The sequence below is a fragment of the Melospiza georgiana genome, chromosome 1 (assembly GCF_028018845.1).
Source record: "Melospiza georgiana isolate bMelGeo1 chromosome 1, bMelGeo1.pri, whole genome shotgun sequence".
Taxonomy (NCBI): Eukaryota; Metazoa; Chordata; class Aves; order Passeriformes; family Passerellidae; genus Melospiza; species Melospiza georgiana.
In genome coordinates, this window is record NC_080430.1 from 154,487,649 (window position 1) to 154,499,849 (window position 12,201).

General features: G+C 63.0%; 1 protein-coding gene across 13 annotated transcripts in view; it reads left to right on the forward strand.

Moving 5' to 3' along the window:
• The window catches only part of PLEC (plectin), a 60,097-nt gene that overhangs the window by 34,284 nt on the left and 13,612 nt on the right, over window positions 1-12,201 (forward strand). For all 13 annotated transcript variants that reach the window (XM_058018551.1, XM_058018568.1, XM_058018560.1 and 10 more), the window contains 16 exons: window positions 29-156; window positions 784-877; window positions 963-1,117; window positions 1,957-2,275; window positions 2,798-2,875; window positions 3,544-3,705; window positions 4,732-4,836; window positions 5,505-5,600; window positions 5,678-5,803; window positions 6,802-6,954; window positions 7,309-7,463; window positions 7,539-7,665; window positions 7,747-7,930; window positions 8,494-8,651; window positions 10,773-10,951; window positions 11,983-12,121. In XM_058018551.1, the coding sequence (XP_057874534.1) occupies window positions 29-156; window positions 784-877; window positions 963-1,117; window positions 1,957-2,275; window positions 2,798-2,875; window positions 3,544-3,705; window positions 4,732-4,836; window positions 5,505-5,600; window positions 5,678-5,803; window positions 6,802-6,954; window positions 7,309-7,463; window positions 7,539-7,665; window positions 7,747-7,930; window positions 8,494-8,651; window positions 10,773-10,951; window positions 11,983-12,121 (2,358 nt within the window). The remainder of the gene's footprint in view (window positions 1-28; window positions 157-783; window positions 878-962; window positions 1,118-1,956; window positions 2,276-2,797; window positions 2,876-3,543; window positions 3,706-4,731; window positions 4,837-5,504; window positions 5,601-5,677; window positions 5,804-6,801; window positions 6,955-7,308; window positions 7,464-7,538; window positions 7,666-7,746; window positions 7,931-8,493; window positions 8,652-10,772; window positions 10,952-11,982; window positions 12,122-12,201) is intronic.

Consider the following 12,201-nt stretch of genomic DNA (forward strand, 5'->3'; position numbering starts at 1 on the left):
GGCCGTGTGTGACACTCGGGCCGTGCAGGGCGCGGTGCAGTCGGGCCAGCTGAAGGTGCCCCCCGGGTACCACCCCCTGGACGTGGAGAAGGAGTGGGGGCGGCTGCACGTGGCCGTGCTGGAGCGGGAGAAGCTGCTGCGGGCTGAGTTCGAGAGGCGAGTTCGGGGGGGCCGGGGGAGCGGGCAGGGCCGCGCTGGCATCCACACCCCCCTGCCGCTGCCAAACCGCGGGGCTGGGCCCGGGTGGGGTGTCCCGGCCCCCCCGAGGGGGAACCGCAGGGCTGTGAGTCACCGCCCCTGCTGGGAAACCTCTGCGGCCGGCCTGGAGCGCGGCTCGGCGCGGCACGGCTCTGCACGGCACGGCAGCGGAGGGATGGGGGCAGCAGCGGGGACAGCGGGGATGGGGCTGAGGGCGATTGGGGTGGGATGGGATGGGGGTGAGGTGGGGGGCAGGATGGGGATTGAAATGAGATGGGATGGGGGCGATTGGTACTGAAGTTGGAAGTGGGATGGGAATAGGGATGGGAAAAGGAAGATGGGGATGTGGGGCATTGGGGTTGAGGTTGGAAGTGGGATGGGAAAAGGAAGATGGGGATGGGGGGGATTAGGGTTGAGGCTGGAAGTGGGATGGGGATGGGAAGATGGGGATATGGGGGGATTGGGAGCGGGATGGGGAGCAGGATAGCAAGATGCAGCATGGACCCACGCCATGCACAGCCAGGACAGCTGCCCCTGGGCAGGACTCGATCCGTGCTGACCGTGTCCCTCTGTGCGTCCCCGCAGGCTGGAGCGGCTGCAGCGTGTGGTCACCAAGCTGCAGATGGAGTCGGGGCTCTGTGAGGAGCAGCTGAACCAGGCGGATGCTCTGCTGCAGGCGGTGAGTGCCGGCGGCCCCGAGGCAGGGGGACAGCCCCGGCCGTGCCCCTCCCGTGGTGGCCTCACGGTCCCTGCCCCTCCCGCAGGACGTGCGGCTGCTGGCGGCCGGGAAGGCGCCGCAGAAGGCGGCAGAGGTGGAGAGGGACCTGGACAAGGCGGATGCCATGATCCGGCTGCTCTTCAACGACGTGCAGACCCTCAAGGACGGGCGGCACCCGCAGGGCGAGCAGATGTACCGTCGGTACGGGCCCCCGGAGCCCTCCTTGTCCTTCTGTGTCCCCCATGTCTCCTGTGTCCTCCATGCTGCCCATGTCCCCCATGCTCCCTGCACCCCCAGCCATCCCTATGTCCCCCAAAACCCTGCAAAGCCTCCTGTGACCCCCATGTCCCCTATGTCCCCTGTACCCGTCAAAGCCCCCCATACTCTCCCCAAAAGCTCTCTCTGACGTCTGTGCACCCCAAAGATCCTCATGCCCCCAAACTCCCCATGTTTACTGTACACCCCTGCAATCCCTGTGCACCCCAAACTCCTCATGTTCCCGGTACCCCCCAAAACCCCTGTGTGCCCCAAATTCCCCATGTTCCCTCCACACCCCTGCACCCCCTGTGCACCCCAAACCCACTCATATGCCCAAACTCCCCACGTTCCCTGTAGCCCCTTACAACCCCTGTACCCCCCAAAGCTCCTCATGCCCCCAAAGCCTCTTGTGTCCCCAAACTCCCCATGTTCCCTCCACCCCCTGCAACCCCTGTACACCCCAAAGCTCCTCATGCCCCCAAACTCCACATATTTGCTGCACCCCCTGCAACCCCTGTACACCCCAAAGCTCCTCATATCCCCAAACCCTCTCATGTCCCCAAACTTCTCAGGTTCCCTGTACCCCCTTAAAATCCCTGTGTACCCCAAATCTCCTCATGTCCCCAAACTCCCCATGTTCCCTGTACCCCCTTACAACCCCTGTGCACTCCAAACTCCCCATGTTCTCTGCACCCCCTTGACACCCCTGTGCACCCCAATCTCCCCCTGCCCCCCGAGCCCCCCACGGCCCCTGTGCCCCACCAACGCCTCCCTCCCCGCAGCGTGTACCGCCTGCACGAGCGCCTGGTGTCCATCCGCACCGAGTACAACCTGCGGCTCAAGTCGGGGGCGCCGGTGACAGCGGTGACATCCGTGGCGGTGACAGCGGCGCAGCAGCAGCGGCGGCCGCAGCCCGACGACGCTCCCCTGCGCTACCTGCAGGAGCTGCTGGCCTGGGTGGAGGAGAACCAGCGGCGGGTGGCCACGGCCGAGTGGGGCGCCGACCTGCCCACCGTGGAGACACACCTGGGCGCCCACCGCGGGCTGCACCGCGCCATCGAGGAGTTCCGCGCCAAGGTGGAGCGGGCACGGGCTGATGAGGTGAGACCCGGGGTGCTGGGGGTGACAGGGTGAGACCCCTGGGTGCTGGGGACACCCTGGTGCTGGGGGTGACAGGGTGAGACCCTGCAGGGTGCTGTGGATCCCCAAGTCCTAGAGGTGACAGGGTGAGACCCCTGGGTCCTGGAGGTGACAGGGTGAGACCCCTGGGTGCTGGAGGTGACAGGGTGAGACCCCTGGGTGCTGGGGACACCCTGGTTCTGGGGGTCCTCTGGGGCTGTCCCCACTCTGCCTCAAGGGGTCCCTCCAGTGCTGTTGTTCCCTCCCCTGCTCCTGAGCATTTCCTGGGGCTACCTTTGCTCTGTGCCTCGGGGTCCCTGAAGCTCTGGAGCCCCCCAGGTCCTGGGGTACCCCAGGAGGGTGGGGGTACCGTGCCCCGAGTGCATCCCGCAGCCCCTGCACCCCTGGTGCCCTGCCCTCCCCTCGAGTCCCCTCTGCTGCTCCCTTTGTGGGGTGCAGGGGGTGTCCGGGGTGGGGTTCCTGAGCTGATGGTGTCCCCTGCAGAGCCAGCTGTCCCCTGGCCCCAGTGGCGCCTACCGGGAGTGCCTGGGCAAGCTGGAGCTGCAGTACGCCAAGCTGCTGGTGAGCCCCAAGGGCTGCGCAGGGATGGGGCAGGCGTGGGGGTGTGTGGGACATGGGGGGTCATGGGGGTGTGTGACATGAGGGGACAATGCTGGGGACATGTGGCGGGGAGGGTGTGTGACATGGGGGGACAATGCTGGAGGGTCAGGGGGGGTGTGGGACATGAGGAGACAATGCTGGTGTATCAGGGGGGTGTGTGACATGGGGGGACCTGCAGGGGACGTGTGGCCTGGGGGGGGGTCATGGGGGGTGTGTGATGTGAGAGGACCTGCTGGGGGATCAGGGGGTGTGTGTGACATAGGGGGTCAGGGGGGTGTGTGGCCTGGGGAGTCATGGGCGGGTGTATGGCCTGGGGGTCAGGGGGTGGTGGCAGATATGGGAGGACCTGCTGGGGAGGGGATGTGAGCCATGAGGGGGTGAAAAGGTGAGACCCCCTGGCCCTGCAGATGGGGTGTGAGATGGGGGGGGACCTGGCAGGGGAGTGTGACAGGAGGGGGGACAATGGTGGGGGTGTTGTGCTGGGCATGATTGTGGAGAGGAAGATGCAGGACATGGGAGGAAGTGGGGAGGAGGATGAGGGAAGACAGAGGGTGTGCAGGGGGCAGCCCTGTGGGGTGAGGCCATGCAGGGTGAGGATGCAGCTACAAACCACCCCCTGTGCCCCCCAGAACTCCTCCAAGTCGCGGCTGCGGCACCTGGAGAGCCTCCACGGCTTCGTCAGCGCCGCCACCAAGGAGCTGCTGTGGCTGAGCGAGCGCGAGGAGGAGGAGGTGGCCTTTGACTGGAGCCACAACAACCCCGCCATGGCGGCCAAGAAGGAGAGCTACTCGGTACGGGCACGGCGGGTGATGCGTGGGCACAGGCACAGGGATGAGGATGTGCACAGACATGGACATGGGGACGGGCACCGACACAACACAGGCATGGGCATGGAAATGGACATGGGAATGGGCACAGACACAAACATGGGCACAGGGATGGGCATGGAAATGGACACAGGGATGGGCATGGACACTGGGATGGATGTGGACACGGACACAGGGATGGGCACAAGGATGGGAACGAACATGGACGTCGACATGGGGATGGGCATGGACATGACATGGGTACAGGGAAGGGCATGGACACGCACACAGGGATGGGCACAGAGATGGGCATGGACACAGGCATGGACATGGGGATGGGCATGGACATGACATAGGCACAGGGATGGGCACAGACAGACGTGGACATGGGAATGGGCATGACATGGGTACAGGAATGGGCACAGACACGGGGATGGGCATGGACACGATATGGGCAGAGGGATGGGCATGGACATGGATTCAGAGATAGGCATGGCAGACACGCATGGAGGACACAGCTGCTCCACGTGGACACACCAATGGACACACACACACACACACACACACACACACACACACGTGTGCCATCCCCACACATGGACACGCACATGGCTGTGTCCCGTGGTCCCCTCCCTGCTCTGCAGCACTGAGCCCCCATGTGCCCCCCCTCCCAGAGCCCCCATAACCCTCTGAGCACCCCCAGAGCCCCCCTTGCACACACAGCCCCAGCTGTAACCATACACACAGAGATGTGCACACGTGTGTGAGCCCTGAACCCCTCCCTGCCCCCCGGCCCTACACATGTGTGTGAGCCCTGAACTTCCCCATCCCCCTGGCTGTGCACACGAGTGTGAGCCCTGACTGAATCCCTGGCCTTACACACGAGTGTGAGCCCCGACCCAACCCCCCGGCTGTGCACAAGTGTGTGAGCCCTGCCCTCCAGCCCTGCTCACGAGTGTGAGCCCTGCCCCCTGGCCATGCACACGAGTGTGAACCCTGCCCCTGCCGCAGGCGCTGATGCGGGAGCTGGAGCTGCGGGAGCGGCGGATCCAGGAGCTGCGGACCTCGGGGGAGCGGCTGCTGCGGGAGGAGCACCCCGGGGCACAGACCCTGGAGGTGGGTGTGTGGCTGGGGGCGAATGGGGGCGCTGAGGGGCAGTAGGGGCTGGGGGCAAATGCGGGGTGTGAGAGGGGCTGGGGGCAAATGGGGGGTGTGAGAGGGGCTGGGGGTGAATGCTGGGCATGAGAGGGGCTGGGGGCAAATGGTGGGGTGTAGTGGTCACTGGGGGTCAGCCGTGGGGGGTGCAGTGGTCACTGGGGGTCAGCAGTGGGGGGTGCAGTGGGCACTGGAAGTCAGCAGTGTGGGGTGCAGTGGTGACTGGGAGTCCCTGGTGTGGGGTGCAGCAGGTACTGGGGGTCGCTGGTGTGGGTTGCAGTGGTCACTCGGGGTCACTGGTGTGGCTGCCTGTAGCAGTGCGGGTGCAGGTGTGGCTGCAGGTCACGTGTGGGTGCAGGTGTGGGTGCAGTTCAGGTGTGGGTGCAGGTGAGGCTAGAGCTGTGGGTGCAGGTCAGGTGTGGGTGCAGGTGTGGCTGCAGGTCAAGTGTGGGTGCAGGTGTGGGTGCAGGTGTGGCTGCAGGTCAGGTGAGGGTGCAGGTGAGGCTAGAGCTGTGGGTGCAGGTCGGGTGCGGGTGCAGGTGTGGCTGCAGGTCAGGTGAGGGTGCCAGCCCCCGTAGCGGTGCAGGTGCCCTCGGTGCCAGCCCCGGTGTCCCCCCTGCTCCCCCCAGGCGTTCCTGGCGGCGCTGCAGACCCAGTGGAGCTGGATGCTCCAGCTCTGCTGCTGCATCGAGACCCACCTGAAGGAGAACACCAACTACTTCCAGGTACGGGGGATGCCAGGGTGGGGCTGGGAGTGGGAGGGAAGGCGTGACCCCCAATTCTGACCCCTGGTCCCCCCCAGTTCTTTGCTGAGGTGCGGGAGGCTGAGGAGCTGCTGCGCAAGACGGAGGAGACGATGCGGCGCAAGTTCAGCTGTGACCGCGGCACCACGGCCACACGCCTCGAGGACCTGCTGCAGGACCTGGCGGTGAGGGCACCCCCGAGTCCCCCGGGGGGACCCCCAGACCCTGGGGAGACCCCCAGCGAGACCCCCAGACCCGGGGGGGACCCTCAGGATGACCCTCCCCAGATCTGCAGGGTGACCCTGCTGCATGACCTTGTATTGAGGGCAGGTGGGAGCCCAGGGGCTGCCCAAGTGGATCCCCCCAAGATCCTCAGGGTGACACCTCCAGGGTGACCCCAGCCCCATGGCAGCCCCAGGCTGACCCCACGTGCAGGGTCACCCCAGCCCCTGGCGACTCTGAGGTGGCAGCCCCCAAAATCAGAGTCCCACAGCAGCCCCTGGGGTGTCCAGCTGCAGAGTGCTGGGGCGTGACTGTGTTCACAGGGGTCTGAGGATGAGGGAAGAGACGAGGATCTGACTCCATGTTTCAGAACGCTGATTTATTATTTTATGATATATGTTACATTAAAACTATACTAAAAGAATAGAAGAAAGGATTTCATCAGAAGGCCAGCTAAGAATAGAATAGAAAGGAATGATAACAAAGGTTTGTGGCTCGGACTCTCTGTTCGAGCCAGCTGGACTGTGATTGGCTATTAATCACAAACATCTAACGTGGGCCGATCAAAGATCTACCTGTTGCATCCCACAGCAGCAGATAATCATTGTTTACATTTTGTTCCTGAGGCCTCTCAGCTTCTCAGGAGAAAAAAATCTGAAGAAAAGGATTTTTTATAAAAGATGTCTGTGACATTGGGGTGCCCATCCCACTGCAGACCCTGGGGTGACCCCAACATGTCCATTGCTGCAACAGACTGGGGTGACCCCCCCCGCCTCATATTTTTGACCCCTCCCCAAACTCCCAGAACACCCCCAAAATCCCAAGAGCTCCCAAACCCTTTGGGACATCCTGATATTTCTGAGCTCTCTCAAAAAAAACCTGGTACCTCCCTAAAGTTCTGATGCCCCTCCACACCATGGGGGCATCCCAAATCCTGAGGTGTCCCAAACCTGCCCCACAGGAGCAGAAGGAGCAGCTGGCGGAGCTGGGGACGCAGCTGGGGGCTCTGTCCCGCCGTGCCAGGACCATTGTGCAGCTGAAGCCACGCAGCCCCTCGACACCCCTGCAGGGCCGGCCCCCCATCCAGGCCGTCTGTGACTACAAGCAAATGGAGGTGAGGGAGACACGAGGCTGGGATTGGGGTTGGTCCCCCTGGGGAGGATGTGGGGGGACGTGGTGGGTCCAGCATCCCGCTCTGATGCTGCCCCAGCCCCATGGAGGAAACACAAGGGGGGACACAAAGGGCCCCCCACCCAGAGTGAGACCGCACCAGGCCCATGGGGGAATGTGGAGGATCACTGGGGAATATGGGGGCACACTGGGGAATATGGGGGGACACTGGGGAATATGGGGGTGCACTGGGGAATATGGGGGGACACTGGGGAATATCGGGGGGCACACTGGGGAATATGGGAGAGGCACAGATGGACACAAGACCCACACCCCACCCTGTCCCCCTGCCCCGCAGGTGACCGTGCACAAGAACGACACCTGTGCCCTGGTGAACCACGCGCAGCCACAGCAGTGGCGGGTGCTGAGCGCCGCAGGCAGCGAGGCCGTCGTGCCCTCGGTCTGCTTCCTCCTGCCACCCCCCAACAAGGAGGCTCTGGATGCCGTGCACAGGTGGGGACGGTGACCCTGCACCCCCCCGCGTGTCCCCGCTGTGTGCCCCCCACCTCTAACTCCGCATCCCCACAGGCTGGAGGGCACCCACCAGCAGCTGCTGGGGCTGTGGCAGCAGCTGCACCAGGACCTGCGCAGCCTCCGCGCCTGGCAGTACCTGATGCGGGACATCCAGCAGATCCACTCCTGGACGCAGGTCACGGTGAGTTCCCGGGAGTCTCGGAGCCCCACGGGGGTCCCGGGGGTCCCAGCAAGGGCTGACGGGGCCGTATCCCCCCCCCAGTTCCGCACGCTGCCGGCCGAGGAGGTGCGCCAGGTGCTGTCCAGCCTGGAGAGGCACTACCAGGAGTTCCTGCGGGACAGCCAGGACTCGCAGAGCTTCCAGCCCGACGACCGGCTGCAGGTGGAGCGTGACTACAACGCCTGCACTCACAAGTATGAGCTGCTGCTGCGGAGCCAGGAGAAAGGTGGGTGTGCCCTCTCTGCCTCTCTGAAAGGTGGGGGTGCCCAGGGTTTCCCCGGCTCCTTGGGGTGACCTTCAGGTCCTTGTGGTGTCCCTGGGGTGACCTGCAGGTCTTTGTGGTGTCTCTGGCGTATTGCCATGGTGCTGAGCTGTCCCAGTCTCCCCTGTCCTAACGCTGTGGGGTGTCCCCAGGGTGCTGAGCCATCCCTGCATCCTCTGTTCCCACCATGGGTCCCCAGGGTGTCCCCACGGTCTGAGCCATCCGTGTGTCCCCTCTCCCTGCTGTGGGTCCTCAGAGTGTCCCCAGGGTGCTCAGCCATCCCTCCATCCCCCCTTCCTACCATGGGTCCCCATGTTATCCCCTCAGTCTGAGCCATCCCCAAGTCTCCTCTCCCTACCATGGGTCCCCAGGGTGTCCCCATGTGCTGAGCCATCCTGGTGTCACTGCAGGTCCCCGTGGTGTCCCCAGGGTGTCCCAGGTCACTGAGCCATCCCTGTGTCACTGTGGGTCTCTGCGGTGTCCCCATGGTGTCCCAGGTCACTGAGCCATCCCTGCTGTCCCCACAGGAGAGCAGGATGAGTCTCTGTGCAAGAGCTACATCTCGCAGCTGAAGGACATCCGGCTGCAGCTGGAGAGCTGCGAGAGCCGCACCGTGCACCGCCTGCGCCTGCCCCTCAAGGCCGACCCGCTGCGCGAGTGCGCCCAGCGCCAGGCGGAGCAGCAGGTGTGGGACACGTGTGGGACATGTGTGGGAGCCTGGGGAACTGCCCCAGTGCATCCCCCCCATGTGTGGGAGCCTGGGGAACTGCCCCAGTGCATGCCCCACATGTGGGAGCCTGGGGAACTGCCCCAGTGCATCCCCCACATGTGGGAGCCCAGGGGAACTGCCCCAGTGTATCCCCCATGTGTGGGAGCCCAGGGGAACTGCCCCAGTGCATGCCCCACATGTGGGAGCCCAGGGGAACTGCCCCAGTGCATGCCCCACATGTGGGAGCCCAGGGGAACTGCCCCAGTGCATCCCCCATGTGTGGGAGCCCAGGGAACTGCCCCAGTGCATGCCCCACATGTGGGAGCCCAGGGAACTGCCCCAGTGCATCCCCCACATGTAGGAGCCCAGGGAACTGCCCCAGTGCATGCCCCACATGTGGGAGCCCAGGGAACTGCCCCAGTGCATCTCCCACGTGTGGGAGCCCAGGGAACTGCCCCAGTGCATTCCCCCATGTGTGGGAGCCCAGGGGAACTGCCCCAGTGCATCCCCCATGTGTGGGAGCCCAGGGAACTGCCCCAGTGCATCCCCCACATGTGGGAGCCCAGGGAACTGCCCCAGTGCATCCCCCACATGTGGGAGCCCAGGGAACTGCCCCAGTGCATCCCCCACATGTGGGTGACCGGGGGACTGCCCCAGTGCATCCCCCATGTGTGGGAGCCCAGGGAACTGCCCCAGTGCATCCCCCACATGTGGGAGCCCAGGGGAACTGCCCCAGTGCATCCCCCACATGTAGGAGCCCAGGGAACTGCCCCAGTGCATGCCCCACATGTGGGAGCCCAGGGGAACTGCCCCAGTGCATCCCCCACATGTGGGAGCCCAGGGAACTGCCCCAGTGCATCCCCCACATGTGGGAGCCCAGGGGAACTGCCCCAGTGCATCCCCCACATGTAGGAGCCCAGGGAACTGCCCCAGTGCATGCCCCACATGTGGGAGCCCAGGGAATTGCCCCAGTGCATGCCCCACATGTGGGAGCCCAGGGGAACTGCCCCAGTGCATCCCCCATGTGTAGGAGCCTAGGCAACTGCCCCAGTGCGTCCCCAATGTTTGGGAACCAGGGGGAACTGCCCCAGTGCATCCCCCCCATGTGGGAGCCCAGGGAACTGCCCCAGTGCATTCCCCCACATGTGGGAGCCTGGAGAACTGCCCCAGTGCATCCCCCATGTGTGGGAGCCTGGGGAACTCCCTCAGTGCATCCCCCACATGTGGGAGCCCAGGGGAACTGCCCCAGTGCATCCCCCACATGTGGGAGCCTGGGGAACTGCCCCAATGCATCCCCCATGTGTGGGAGCCCAGGGAACTGCCCCAGTGCATCCCCCACATGTGGGAGCCTGGAGAACTGCCCCAGTGCATCCCCCATGTGTGGGAGCCTGGGGAACTCCCTCAGTGCATCCCCCACATGTAGGAGCCTAGGCAACTGCCCCAGTGCGTCCCCAATGTTTGGGAACCAGGGGGAACTGCCCCAGTGCATCCCCCCCATGTGGGAGCCCAGGGAACTGCCCCAGTGCATGCCCCACATGTGGGAGCCCGAAAACTGCCCTAGTGCATCTCCCACATGTGGGGGACACGTGTGGGACACATGTGGGAGCCCAGGGGAACTGCCCCAGTGCATCCCCCACTTGTGGGAGCCCGGGGAACTGCCCCCGTGCTTCCCCCCAAGATCCTCAGGGTGACACCTCCAGGGTGACGCCAGGGTGACCCCAGCCCTGTTACATGTGTGTGACACGTGTAGTGTGCAGAAATGGCCACCTCAGTGCCAGGATGGGCCTGGGGGAATGGTTTGGGTTGGAAAAGCCCTCAGAGCCCATTGAGTCCACCCAAGGCCACCCCTGAGCATGTCCCCAAGTGAGCCACAGGGCTGTAAAGTCTCCCCAGGGGTGGCACTCCAGCCCTGCCCTGGGCAGCTGTGCCAGGGCTGGAGAGCCCCTCCAGGAGGAGTTTTCCCCATATCCCTCCTCAACCTCCCCTGTCCACCTGCACTGATGGCCTACAGAGCCTTCCCCTGCTCTGCTCCTCCTGGGATCCAAGAGGAGGGGAGCATTCAGTCAGGGTTGGGACTGAGGGACTCTTTCTCTGCAGCAAACACACCTGGAGCTGGAGGGCATCCAGAAGAACCTGGCCAAGGTCAGCGAGAAGACGGAGCAGGTGCTGGCACAGCCGGAGCAGGCGGGCTCGGCCCCTGTGCTGCGCTCTGAGCTGGAGGTCACCCTGCGCAAGATGGAGCAGGTCTACAGCCTGTCCAGCATCTACCTGGAGAAGTGAGTCAGCCCTGGCACCTGGAAACGAGCCTGGGCAGCTGGGAGGCCGTGGGGAGTCTGGGGAGAGCCAGCATGCTTTTCCCTTTCTTTTCCTTCCCTCTCCTCTTCTTCCTTTTTTTTTTCTCTTTTCCTTTTTTTTTTCCCCTTTTCCCCTGTTTTTTCCTTTTTTTTCCTTTTCTCCTTTTTTTTTTTCTTTTTTCCCTTTTTTTCTTTTTTCCCTTTTTTTCTTTTTTCCCTTTTTCCTTATTTTTCCCTTTGCCCCTTTTTTCCTGTTCTTTTTTATTTCCTTTTTCCCTTTTCTTCCATTTTCCCCTTTCCCCATTTTTTCTTTTCCCCCTTTTTCCCTTTTTTCCTTTTTCCCTTTTTTTTTTCTCTTTTCCCCTCTTCCCCTCTTCCCCTCTTCCCCTCTTCCCCTCTTCCCCTCTTCCCCTCTTCCCCTCTTCCCCTTTTCCCCTTTTTCCCCTTTTTCCCCTTTTTTCCTTTTTTCCATTTTTCCCTTTTTTCCCTTTTATTCCTTTTCCCCCTTTTCCCCCTCCCCCCTTTTTCCCCTTTTTCCCCTTTTTCCCCTTTTTCCCCTTTTTCCCCTTTTTCCCCTTTTTCCCCTTTTTCCCCTTTTCCCCCTTTTTCCCCTTTTTCCCCCTTTTCCCTTTTCCCCCCCTTTTCCCCTTTTTCCCCTTTTTCCCTGTTTCCCACCTTTTCCCCCCCTTTTCCCCGTTTTTCCTTTTCTCCCCTTTTTGTTTCCCCTTTTTTTCTTTTCCTCTTTTTTTCCTTTTCCCCTCTTCCCCTTTTTCCCTTTTCCCCTTTCTCACTTTTTCCCCTTTTCCCTTTTTCCCCCTTTTTTTCCTTTTCCCCTTTTTTTCCTTTTCCCTTTTTTCTTCTTTCCCCCTTTTTCCCTTTTCCCCTTTTCCTTCCCTCCTGGGTCTGCGGTGCTGCTCTTCCTGGGCTGCCCACTCCCATCCTGATCCCAGCTGATCCATCCCACTCCCATCCCGCTCCTGGTTGCTCCCACTGATTCCACCCCTGTGCCGCAGGCTGAAGACCATCGGGCTGGTGATCCGGAGCACGCAGGGGGCTGAGGAGCTGCTCCGCAAGTACGAGGAGCAGCTGAAGGACGTGCAGGCAGTGCCGGCCGACCTGGCTGAGCTGGAGGCCAGCAAGGCTGAGCTTAAGGTACCGGGACTCTGAGGGTGCCAAGGGGACCCGGGGGGGTGCCTTGGGGACACCGCAGCTGGCCCTGACCACTGCCTATC